General features: G+C 33.2%; 1 protein-coding gene across 4 annotated transcripts in view; it reads left to right on the top strand.

Moving 5' to 3' along the window:
• DARS1 (aspartyl-tRNA synthetase 1) overlaps positions 1–13,247 on the top strand; it is a 63,311-nt gene extending 50,064 nt beyond the window's left edge. For all 4 annotated transcript variants that reach the window (XM_042994369.1, XM_015545088.2, XM_007098848.3 and 1 more), the window contains exons 10-16: positions 1,866–2,013; positions 5,272–5,418; positions 6,919–6,961; positions 8,275–8,355; positions 9,437–9,548; positions 9,754–9,825; positions 12,890–13,247. In XM_042994369.1, coding sequence (XP_042850303.1) covers positions 1,866–2,013; positions 5,272–5,418; positions 6,919–6,961; positions 8,275–8,355; positions 9,437–9,548; positions 9,754–9,825; positions 12,890–12,981 — 695 coding nt within the window. In that variant the 3' untranslated portion in view covers positions 12,982–13,247. The remainder of the gene's footprint in view (positions 1–1,865; positions 2,014–5,271; positions 5,419–6,918; positions 6,962–8,274; positions 8,356–9,436; positions 9,549–9,753; positions 9,826–12,889) is intronic.
• Positions 13,248–13,557: the final 310 nt, after the last annotated feature.

The raw sequence follows: 13,557 nt of genomic DNA, 5'->3' as shown, positions 1-13,557 counted from the left end.
CCCCCCCCACAAAATTGTATGCTCAATAGTTCTTTAAGTAGTTGAACATCGCTTATGTGAATAGATGCATAACCATTTGATATCCCTACAGAAGTTTGCTGAAGAAAATGTTTGCCTAGGAAGATCTCATTTTAAAAATGCATGCTTTGATAATATATGCCCTCTGAAATATACCTGAGTATATTATTTATTATTATTTAGGTGTAATTAGCTCCTGTTTGGACTCTCAACTCTCCATGAACACTAAAGAACAAGTAGTTGCGATCTTTTGAAAAATGTAATTTGTTGTCCTTGATAACCCCTTACTACTGTTGTAAGCTTACAAATGTACCTCTGTATACTCTGCTACCAATTTTATTTCAGAGCTGTTCTATTTTAGTATTATTGTTTGTACTGTTCTTAGTATTGAGAATGTGCTATAAAGTCCATTAGAATTTATTAACAAGAAATATCTGATATTTACTTGGTTATGTTGACATGGTTTTTAAGAAATATTGGCTTAAAGTTAAGCATGGACACATAATCATGTGGCAGATTATTTAATAAAGTGGATTATAAGCAAAAACCAGCTTTGCTTCATTCTGTAAAACTTACCAAGTTATTTTATATATATAAGTTTTTTGGTAGCTAAATAAAAATTAAATACCTGCTGTTAGAAACTGGCAAGAGCATTAATTGTGTTAATTTTCTGGATTTATTAACTAATTTTTTAAATGTATGCTGCATACATAGCCTTGTGCTAGATAACATGTACATAAAAGAAAAATCAACCGGCACTTCTCAAATGTTAATGTGCACATGAATCACTTGAAGATCTTGTTAAAATACAGATTCTGACCGTTAGGTCTAGAGGGAGGCTTGAGATTCTGCAGTTCTCACAAGCTCCCAGGTACTGCTGATGCTGCTGATTTGCAGACCATGTTTTGAGTGACAAGGGAATAAACATTGTCCCTGCTCCCCAGACAGAATAAGACATGCATACATATTGCAGTCTCAGGGAATAATCAACTGATTTTCACAGTGAATAATCAGATTGTGCTGTGTACAATCAGCAGATTGGTGTTAATTATGTAGTATAGATAGTGTAAAAAGAGGGAGAAGATGGAATTTGCTAGAGTTACCAGAAAAGAGAATGCAAACTGAAGTGGGCTTTAAGGACAGACTACATTTTCTAGTTAACAGAAGCAGAATGAGTAAAGAGCATGGGAGAAAATAAAAAATAAGACTAGTTAGTGTTAAGAAGAAATGGAAAATATAGGGTAAGATTAAATTATAAAAACATAAAGGTTTTAGATTTTTTGTAATTCAGTCACCATTTGGGAACCATTGATGATCAGTAGTTAATTAGTTAATTACTGAGCAAGGATGTGTTATAGGAATATTTGTAGAAAAGATGGAGCAGAGCTAGAGTCAGGAAGACTGGGAAAGGAGGACAGTACAGTGTGGACAATAAGAGCTGGACTGAGGTAATGGCTAGAATATATATAATGTTATTTCATTTTTACAAATTTCATTTAGCTTGAGTCAAGTTTTAATAAAATTGAGAAGAACTCACTGTTGGACCTATTTTTAATTACTGAGAAGGCTCTTCAGGATCTTGCACTCCCTCGGGATTCTCCTGAGCCTCATTTATTAATTTACATTTGTTACAGCTTTTACTACATGATTTTAAGAGTTGATAATGAACTTGCTGTCCAAGAGAATGCTGAAACAGATGGCTTATCAAAAGTCTTTCCAAAACCCTATAATGATAATGAAAATCATACCATTTGAGTACTAGTAAATAAAATTTTATGTTTAAGTCCCAAAATTTCCAAATTCCCAAAATTTCCGTTTACTGTTTGTTTCTTTTATTAATGTTACAGTATTCAGAGCTGAAGACTCAAATACCCACAGACATCTAACTGAATTTGTTGGTTTGGACATTGAAATGGCTTTTAATTACCATTACCATGAAGTTGTGGAAGAAATTGCTGACACCTTAGTACAAATATTCAAAGGACTCCAAGAAAGGTAAAAACATATTTTATATCCCTATGTGGACTTAATGTCTAATCAGTTTGAGTTCTTCAAAATAAAGCAATTCATGAATTGAAACGTGTCACTTAGATGATCAGTAGTTAATTAGTGAAAAAATGTATACTTCAAACTAGTACTTCTAGATCCAAGTCAGCTTGGACTTCAGCTAGTTAACCTCATTTTGGTGGAGAAGTTTACCAGATTGTGAACCAACCTAACTATATTTTTCCCTTTATGTTACATCCTGAATGTCTGAAAGAAATGCAGCCTATATTACCTTTATAACAGTTTATTAACAAACTGGTAGTGGTAATAATAATAATGTGCTGATAAGAATCTTATAGAAAGTTAATAAACATGTTCAGGATGTTCAAAAAATTGAATTATGTAAAATGTTCACATTAGGTATACCCTCTAAAGTGGCAAATACTTTCTCCCTTAAAGGTCATTGAAAGTTGTTTACTTGTGATGATGTTTAACACCAAGAAAATAGGAAAAGAAAATGGAAAATAAGTTTAGTAAGATCAAGAGTCTTTTTTTTCCTTTCTCCATATTTGAAACAGTACTTAAATATTAGGCTAGAGTAGACTTATCTAATGCTTTGATAACTGACAAAGGACTGTATTTGAAGTTTTTATTTGAAGAGTACTGATTTAACTGTTAATTGTTGGTGTATTTGGATATGCGTCATTGATACTTAAAAGGGATTCAGAAAATACTGTGAGTCTTATTTACTCCATTGCAAGTCTAAATTAATCATTGATCTTACAAAAATCTTGTAGCATAAGCACCAATATTTTCCAGGTGTTCTCTGCATTGCATTGTTACTTTGATGACTACGTAATTGTAGAAAGCCTTTTTTTTTTTAACCTTAGTTGTCTGAAACATTTCAGTACAGTTTATTTAAAGCAATTTTCATTCAGATAATCTATGGGACAACTAATGTTTCCTTATAAAATAAAATACCATTTGAAACTACAGTGAAGGAACAGAGCTTTTCTCATTTTCTTTTCACATTTATAACTCAAGAAAGTTTCTGACGTCTGTTTATTTTGGGTTTTGATATCTTCTCTCTTTAATACTAGAATATAAAATTTCCACTTTGGTTTTTGTAATAACAGATCAAGCATGAATTGGGCCCTTGGGTTTAATCAAATCTTTGTTTACAAATTAGAGACTTAGACACCATCATCACTAGACTTTTTCAAGTAGACTTAAGGTGGCAACCTAGAAAGAAAAGCCTTTTTATATTAAGTCATTTAGTAATTTTAAGTTTCTGTGTCAGTTTTAAGTTGGATTACCTAGCTTGTGTCATGTCCCTCTCATGATTATCCTTAGTACTTATTTCTCATAGAATAATATACAAATGTATTTTAAAATATTGGTAGTTATATTTTTGTATTACCATTAATAGAAACGAATGGGGATTAATATCCAAGGCAAAGAAAGGCAATTTAAAAATCAATTTTGGGGAGGCACCTGGGTAGCTCAGTTGGTTAAGCATCGGACTTCGGCTCAGGTCATGATCTCACAGTTCATGAGTTCAAGCCCCACATCAGGCTCTGTCCTGACAGCTCAGAGCTTGGAGCCTGCTTCAGATTCTGTGTTTCCACCTCTCTCTGCTCCTTCTCCACTTGTGCTCTCTCTCTCTCTCAAAAATAAAAATTTTTTTAAAAAATTAAAGATCAATTATTGGGATCTTCTTAACCCTTCTTATTACATCACTATTTGAGTAAATCGGGTGCACAGGTGGCTTCAGTCAGTTAAGCGTCCGACTTTGGCTCAGGTCATGATCGCAGTTCACAAGTTCGAACCCCACATCGGGCTCTGTGCTGACAGCTCCAAGCCCGCCTTGGATTCTGTGTCTCCCTGTCTCTCTGCCTCTCTCCAGCTTGTACTCTCTTTCTCTCTCAAAAATAAATAAAACATTTAAAAAAAAAAAGATTTTAATAAATCAATGGCTAAGCTTTATTGCTCCCATGAAAGTCTTTAAGACTAATCAGGAGATGATAATGTTTTAATTTCTACTGCTTTCATGGAATATAAACATACTTTTCAATCCTACTGGTTACATAAAATTTCAAGACACATACAAAATAGAAAGATTGGCCTAATGAACCCCCATGTACTCATCACCCAGTTTCAACTATTGTTAACCCATGGCCAATTTTGTTTACCCATTTCTCCCACCCCCTATTATTTTGAAGCAAATCCCAGCTATCATTTCATCCATAAATAGCAAAGATATGCTTTTTAAATCTTACTAAAATAGGATCTTCCACAATTAGTTGCAGTAAATATTTGTCTTGTGCCTGTTGTTTAAAGGCTAGACACTATACTGTAGTGGTTATTAAAATGGGAAATTGGCACTTACAAACTTACAGTATAATGGGGGTGGGGGAAGATAAGTATTCATTAATTTGATCTACCTTGATGATAACAAGTGTTAAAGGATTAAAAAGCTCCTTTTAATGCCTCATAAAATGGGTATTTTATATTACTAACAGTGTTAACTGGTGTAAGTTATGGTTTTTAATCCTTTAATACCACTGGGGTGGCAAAACAAGATGAGACTGAGAAAGGTGTTAAATATTTTGAGTATTTAAATTTTGTCTTTAACATAAAGAATTTGTTGATAACACTGTTTCCTGGTGCATACACTGATTCAAAGAATGATTTTGTATGACATAGGTACTTAACACCTACCAGGTGTTTTTTTCTTAGCTGTTGCCACTACTACAGAAGAACCTAAAAGCCCCCAAGGCAATTTTTGTATTGAGGCTGATGTTACACAAAACAACATTACTCTAAAAGCATTTTCTTTTGAGTTGCCTCTGAATTTAAAAATTTGTTATCAGTAGAACACATAGAACTAAGAGTACGTGCAGTAGACTCTTGGGTCTACATCAGCCGGCCATTAGGGAATGGGCTCCCCAGACAGCTAGAAGCGTCTGTGGGGCTGAGTGGTTCACCTGAAGAAGGCACTTGGCTGACCATGGAGCTGCTACTGCTACCACCACTGAACCTACTCAGATTGCCCTTTACTCATTGTTGCACATATAATGACTCCTGTGAAATGTTAAAAATGTTTCTTTGTTTTAAAAAATATATATATCAAGTGTGTAGAAGAATAGAACTATATGCTCCTTATTTCATCAGTATCAGTAAAATTTTTATGTGTTGCCACAGTGACCTCTTGTGGAGAAAACACTTCATATATTTTTTTTATTAACTGCATCATTGTACAAATAGGTTTCAAACTGAAATTCGGACAGTGAATAAACAATTCCCATGTGAGCCATTCAAATTTTTGGAGCCAACTTTAAGACTGGAGTATTGTGAAGCATTGGCTATGCTTAGGGAAGCTGGAATCGAAATGGGAGATGAAGAAGATCTGAGGTTTGACTTTGTGATTTTTTTAAATTTTTAGTAAATTAGATTTAAGATATGAAAGAATGAGTATATTAATGAGTGATGATCTTTTTTTCACCCAGGTAATAAACCTCAGTTTTATTAACTTTGGTATAGAGCATGATCCTGGTTTGTTTAATGTGTGATCTGAAATAAAATGTTGTTTGATGTGGTTTGCCTGAGCTTCGATAGTTTTGTTTATAAAGACCATTTTTTTGTCCCCACCTACCCCATATTTGTAACACTTTAAAGATAGTGACTACTGCCTATGATTTTGTCATCTAATATGTTAGTTCTCTTTCTAAGTCATTGTGTTAGAGAGGGTAGACAGCAGTCTAAATCCATCACCACACAGGATTAGGGCGTAAAATTACGATCTCCAAACTTATAAAAATATCTGTTCTTTATTTGGTATATGGTATTATGCTATCTAAATTCACATCATATATCTTATAATTTTGAAGCAAATTATGTGGTTTAATAAAGCAGTTACTATCTACGGTACTTATATTTTGTTCAAAAGTTCTTAAGTTAAAATATTTAACCCCTCACAATAATTTGTACGGATGTAGGAGTGCAAGGGGTGGTGGTTGTCTTTTTTAGGGCTTTTTTTAAGCGTATTTTGCTCAAAACTCTTTATTTTTGTTTCTTTAACAGTAATACGCACTTATGGCTTTAAGCATCTCCTTTGTTGCTAGATTGCATTTTAAAGCAAACTATAAATTCTGTAATTATTTTAAGCTGAGCAATATTTTCTTGATTATTTTGGCAATTGTTCTTACATAGGATAGAAGCTAAAGTAACAGCCTCTTAGGTATAGAAATTTAATAGGTTTATATAACACTATTAAATTTTAAAGACTTGGAAATACTGATTTTTGTTTTATAAACCTTTGATAAAGAGTAACTTAGAGGCACCTGGGCAGCTCATTCAGTTAAGCATCTGACCTTGATTTCAGCTCAGGTCATGATCTCACGGTTGTGAGATCGAGCCCCATGTCACTCTGCACTGAGCATGTAGCATGCTTGGGATTCACTCTCCTCTCTCTGCCCCTTCCCTGCTTCCCTGCTCTCTCCCTGCCCCTTCTCTCTCTCAAAACAAATAAACTTAAAGAGTGACAAAAAAGAGATGATTTTAAAGTAGAACTACTTAATGGCAAGAATGTAGCCTATGTTGCTATAGTGAACTTTTATTATGTATAATTGTGGGAAATTATTCATCCATGTTATTTCTGAATCTGTGAATTATTAAATCTGTTTATCATTTTATTTAAATATTTTTGAGTAGCACCTACTAAATGTTAAGTCACTGTAATTGCCTTTTTAAAAAAGAGCGGGATAGACAATTATGTATTTTGTCCACATTTTTTATCCTTTGAGAACCTCAAATAGAAGAGGTGCCTTATTAACTTAAAACTATTTAAAGTTGCTATTTGATCTTCAAATATCTAATTTCATGGAGTTTTTTTGGTTTTGTTTTTTTCTTCAGTACACCAAATGAAAAACTGTTGGGTCGTTTGGTGAAGGAAAAGGTAGGACTACATGCTGGGTTTCTTTTTCTAAATCTGGTACTAAAGAACAGTTGCAGGGGGGACAGTCTTCCAGAATGTTAAGATTCCAGAATAAATTAAAAAACCAAGGAGGCTGATAGATTTTTTTTAATTCTTGGAGAAATAAAAAATATTCAGACAAGCTTTGCTGAGTAAGTTTGATTAGCTCATTATTTGATTTTTGTACTAAGTTGTACTGAGGTATCCCTAAAAGTAGTATCTGTATCAGACTGTCAGGTTAGTCAGAAAGGACCTCAAGATGATTTGAAATTATTTATAAACAATATTTTCTGAGTACCCTCACTGATTAATGGGACTTGAAGGTGAATGAGTTTTCTTTTCTGCCTCTGCTGCTTTCCTATCTCATTTTTTAAAACTTGAAAGAAGATAAAAGCTGAATTTAGTGTGATCTTCCAAGAAATACAAAGAATTGTGTGTGAATGAAGACAGACCTTGAGCTCCTCCTGCTGGTTGTACTCAAGACTGGGGAGCTCACTTCTTTCTGAAACTGCAGTATTGAGTTTACACCTTTAAAGTGCTGTTTCAGCAGAGCTGGTTCCGGTTTGTCAGCTCTATTGACTTTCCCTCTGTGCTTGAGTTGTAGCAAAATGGTTAGCATCAAAACCGTTGAAATGTGATTGTTTTTCATTAAATCTGGATCATATAATAATTATTCTTTCTAACAAAAATGTCATAACTTCATGTTAATGTTACTGATTTATTTCAATTATAGTTTTCATTTGAAGAAAACTACCAGATTTCTTTTAGATGTCTGTACAAAATTTTAAATTATTGGGAAAATAATCGAGGTTTTTTTGAAGATGAATATTGTAAAAGATGCCAGTTTTTCCTAGTATAATTTATAGATTTAATATAGTTTTTGTAAAACCCAAAGAGATTTAGAATAATTTAACAAAAGTTAAATTGGATCTGAAATTAGATTAACAAAGGAAAGAAATGAAAATCACTTTATTGCAGCATAATTTTTAATGGGGAAGAAATTATAAAGAGATTACATATCCAAAAAAAAAAAAAGAAAGAAAACAATATTTGAACTATTATTGAATAATAAAGGCTCCCAAAAATTAATTATTAGAGAAATTTATAACATGATGGCAAAATACCATAGGATACAGATGTTCCTTGAAAGAAGCAGAATATTTATTGTATATACAGTGTAATTATAGTAATTTTGAAGACAAAACTTATTTTTAAAAAGACAATTACCAAAATGTTAGCCTTATTTTTACTTTGGTTAAAAATTTTTTTAATTTATTTTAATCATTTTTTTATAGTATGATACAGATTTTTATATTCTTGATAAATATCCATTGGCTGTCAGACCTTTCTATACCATGCCTGACCCAAGAAATCCCGTAAGTAATTTTATTTTAAATAATGGGGGGGGGGAGGGAAGCTTTATTGTGACTTTGTTAAATTGTACAATGGGAATAATGGTTTTCATCAGTAATTTGCAATTTTGATGGGCCACTATATATATTACTACTAGTTTCTGCCAATTCAGGTCAGAATGATATTATGAAATTTGAATATTCCAGAAAATTAGTCCCAAAGCCTACATTAAAAATCATTTTCATGGTTCATTTTTTGAAGATTTATGAAGAAGAAATGCCATATAAATAATAAATAGGATCATTAGATTTGCAGACTATAGTGCATATTATTATCATTGACTTTGAACTAAAAAAACAACATTTTGTCCTGGAAGTTCATTTAATTGGTATTGTCTTTTGACCTTTTACTGTTTTTCCATTACAGTGCTTCCCAAACTTCAGTGTGCATCAGAATCACTTGGGGGGCTTTTTAAAACACAGATGACTGGGCCCCATCGCCAGACTTTCTGATTAGTTAGTCTTGAAGGAGCTTAATAATTTGTATTTCTAACAAGTTCTGGGTAATACTGAGGCTCCTGATCCAGGAATCATACTTTGAGAACCATTGGTTTACTGGAAGACAGGGAAAGTAAGTTAAAACATGATAAGAGAAGTTAAGCTATGGTAAACTGATGTTCAATTTACTTTTGTTAAAATTTTTAAAAATCTAAATTAGAAAGACTACTATAATTTGAAGTTCCAAAAATGTCTCAAAATTGTATCATACTTAAAAACATTTCAGATGATAAAGTGAAATGAGAATCGGCACTACTTCTTACAAGTTAGATATGGTGCTCTGATTTGTTATTGGAACGTGTTAGAGGAGGGGGCTATAAAATCTGATAGAGGGAAGGAAGAAGTTATTATTCTGCTCTCACTAGTTTAATCTTGTTTTGGAGAAACAAATTGTGTTCATTGAAGCAGATTGCATCATTAATTTTAGGGGGAAATGGCCTTGCTCTTTGAACAACAGAGATTTTTTTTTCTCTCATATGAGTAATGGAAATAGAATGATAGCCACTAGAAGAGTGGTGTTTTCTTGTGTGTTTGCTTTGCCCTGCAGAAGCAGTCCAACTCTTACGATATGTTCATGAGGGGAGAAGAAATACTGTCAGGAGCTCAGAGAATACATGATCCTCAGCTGCTAACAGAGAGAGCCTTACATCATGGAATTGGTAAACAACTTAAATATATTTGGGAGAGTAATGTATATTGTGAAAAAAGCACATTTTAAACCTTTTAAAGACTTCTCAGAAACATAGTTATTTGTTTTAATCTTTACTGAACAATAATTATTGCTTAGTACTTTTTTTTGAGTTACTAAATAAAATGATAAATTATGTTGGGCTTTTGAGTTTGTTTGTTTGTTTTTTTTCCTAGATTTGGAGAAAATTAAGGCATACATTGATTCCTTCCGCTTTGGAGCCCCTCCTCATGCTGGTGGAGGCATTGGTAATATTATTTTAATATTATGACAATATAGTTCCAATTCAGACTTCATTTGGCAAAGTGTTCATTCATTTCTAACTAAATTTCTTCAACATGAGACTTCAAAAAGTAAATTTTATATATTGTTATTGTTTACAAATAGGTCCATAAGTGCTAAGTATGGTACAAATTTGAATTATAACAAATTTTGCGAGTTATGACTAAATGAAAATGTGACTTCCAAGGAACAAAATGAACAGCTAATTTGTGTGTAAAATATTGTAATAAATTTCTAGCCATTTTTTTCTCTGAAGAGTTGAGAAGCAAAATGTCTTTTAAATTGAGTATCCTGTTTTCTCTATGCATCCATGAGTTCATTCACAGTAGCCCAAATTGAAGCTCTCCCTCGAGTTAGCTTGGATTGTTGCTAAATATTTTGTTGTAATGTAATGGTTCATTGGCTTTTAGGACCACTTCTAGAGTAAATGTAAGAGACCACTCTGTGATTTACAAAGGGTAAGGGGCACCTGGCTGGCTCAGTCACAGAAGCATGCAACTCTTGATTTCAGGGTTGTGAATTCAAGCCCAACGTTGGGTGTAGAAATTACTTTTAAAAAATAAAGAAATCTGGGCACTTGGGTGGCTCAGTCAGTTAAATGTCCGACTCTTCGGCTCAGATCATGATCTCACGGTTCTTGAGTTCCAGCCCCACATCAGGCTTTGTGCTGACAGTGCCAGAGCCTGCTTGGGATTCTGTCTCCCTCTCTCTCTGCCCCTCCTTCCCATGAGAACACATGCTCTCTGTCTCTCTCTCTCTCAAAATGAATAAATAAACTTAAAAAAAATAAATTTATAAAAAATAAACCTTTTAAAAGTAAATGAATAAGTAAAAATTTAGCTCAATTTTTAGGTGTCCCTATCAGAACTTTTCTTAAAATATTTATTTATTTTGAGAGAGAGATAGAATCCCAAGCAGGATCCACACTGTCAGCACAGAGACCGACCCAGGGCTCTAGCTCATGTATTGTGAGATCATGAGCTGAAATCAAGAGTCAGATCTCAACCAACTGAGCCACCCAGGCACCCCCTAGATGTCCCTATCAGAGACTCTTAAAAGAATTCTGAATGTATAGTTTCCTTGAAATTTTTGTTTGATGTTTGTTTGGGTGGGAGGGTTGGTGAATGAATAATATAGTACTGTAAAATTTTTCAAATTAAAAGGGTATAGAAGAGTATGTATTCATCTCCCTGTAAGAAACTATTGTTGCTAGTTTTATTTTTACCTTTGCAAAGATAATCTTTGCATATGCAAAAGTAGACACTTTTAAAAATACATTTTTACACAAATTGTAGCATACAATATAAATCATCCAGTACCTTGCATTTGTCACTTACTGTATTTTCTCATTTGTTCCTTATCAGTACTTAGACATTTTCAGTATTTTTTTAACACTACATAGAATCAATCCATTGAAAGGGTACATCAAAATTTGATAGACATGTAGGTTGATACCAGCCTTTTGTTACTACAAACAGTGCTCCACTGGATACAGAATTTAGTTGTTTTTGTTCGTTTGTTTTAATGTTTATTTATCTTTGAGAGAGAGAGTGTGAGCAGGGTAGGGGCAGGGAAAGAGAGAGACCCAGAATTTGAAGCAGGCTCCAGTCTGTGAGCTGTCAGCACAGAGCCCAACATGGGGCTCAGACTCACAAAACCATGAGATCTTGACCTGAGCTCAAGTCAGATGCTTAACCAACTGAGCCACCCAGGCGCCGCTAGAATTTAAGTTTAAATGGGAAATGCACAACTATTTTCTCTCAGAGTATACAGTAATGTGCATTTTGTTTAATTCACATATTTTTGTGACTGATTGACAATGTAAATTTTAATCAAACTTGTGGACATTTGAATTGTTATCAAATACCACTCATTTTTTGGTAATTAATGATTAAAGGGAAGATGTGATATAGTTGGGTTTTTAGATTGGTATTAGATTAATACAAAGTTCGAATTTGCAGCTGCAGATTTTTTGGTAAGGAATAGCAATAAAAATGTTAATTCTCAGGGGCACCTGGTGGCTCAGTTGGTTAAGTGTCTGACTCTGATTTCAGCTCAAGTCATGATCTCATCAGGCTCTGCACTGGCAGCATAGAGCCTCCTTGGGATTCTCTCCTCTTTGCCCTCCTCCCACTCACTCATGTGCTCTCTTCCTCTTTCAAAAATAAGTAAACATTTTTAAAATGTCAATTCTCTTATTTATATTTCTGTTTTAGAAGTTAAATACATTCCTGGGGCACCTGGGTGGCTCAGTTGGAAGAGCCTGCGACTCTAGACCTTGGGGTCATGAGTTTGAGCCCCACATTGGGTGTGGAGATTACTTAAATAAAAACTTAAAGAAAAAAAAGAAGTTAAATACATCCCTTTAAAATTAAAAGTTATTGCTGTATAAAAATATTCTTTGCATTTTTTCTATAATGTCTTCTACAACTTTGGTGAAATAAATTACACACACAGAGTTTCATTTGCTAGTTCTTTTCGGTTTCTTAGGTGGTACTTGGTCTTAATTCTGACAGTGATACAGTATTTAAGTCACATATCAAAATCAGTCTCTTCTGCACTCAGAACATTTACAATAATGTATCGTAGAGTCTTATACTAGGAACCACTACATTACACATCTATTGAATTACAGTAAATTTCTGGTGCTTCCATTAATAAACTTCCCTGAAGAAGTTTATGGCTCTCGTCTTATACTGATGGTCTAGACTACATAATTAAGATTCTGGTCCCATTTGAAAACATACAGGCTTATAAAATGACTTTTTTGTGTTTGCTTAAATCATAAGTTTTGTATATTTACAAGATTTTTGTAGTTCACAGAATCCATACAACTTAAGGATATCTCATTTAGTCCTTCCCACATACAGCATCATTTCTATTTCTGTATCAGACCCAAAACAGTTCATTTTAAATAAACTCAAAATAATAGAAGTATTTTGTTGATCGACGATACTATGTTGGTAGTTTCAATAAGTAAGACCCTGAAAGGTTTTCAGAAAAGGAATTAATGATTACTTTTTTCCCTAGGATTGGAACGAGTCACTATGCTTTTTTTGGGATTGCACAATGTTCGCCAGACCTCAATGTTCCCCCGTGATCCCAAACGACTCACTCCTTAAAGAAAGCTGTGCTGTTTTTATTCTTTCCAGTAACCTGCTATTGATCAGGCTATTCCTTAAGCTACTACAATGGAGTATATGTTTTATCTAAAGTGCCACAGTTACTTTGGATTAATTCAATATAGGTTACTTTAAAAGAGAAGATTTTTATAACTTTGGACATGCTTCAGTAGGAAATGGTTGAACATTTTAATGAAAAATTCATATGGTTATGTTAAAAAATTCATATTGCATTACTACAATAAATGTTAACAATTTTAAACAGTTCAGATTGTGTAAGGTTTTTTTTTCTTTTCTATTTTACAGTGGCTATATTAATGTCTTAAATTTTCAATATTTGGGCTTATTTTTTTAAATTCTGACATTGAAATAACAGTTTCAGGGAACTGAGATTTTAATGAATGTATAATTGATATATTATGGAAAATTAAGCAGAAAGTGTCAGTTCTTTAAAGTTGTTCCCAGAAATCATGTAAAGCAGGTGAAAATACTGGTTAGAAAATATTCAAAATAATGCTGTATTAAATTGTTAAATTCTAAATTGAATTTCAATAAAATTTTAAAACTCGTTACATT

Source organism: Panthera tigris, chromosome C1 (assembly GCF_018350195.1).
Source record: "Panthera tigris isolate Pti1 chromosome C1, P.tigris_Pti1_mat1.1, whole genome shotgun sequence".
Classification (NCBI taxonomy): Eukaryota; Metazoa; Chordata; class Mammalia; order Carnivora; family Felidae; genus Panthera; species Panthera tigris.
The sequence above is the reverse complement of the archived record's forward strand: the minus strand, read 5'-3'. Positions and strand labels throughout refer to the sequence as shown.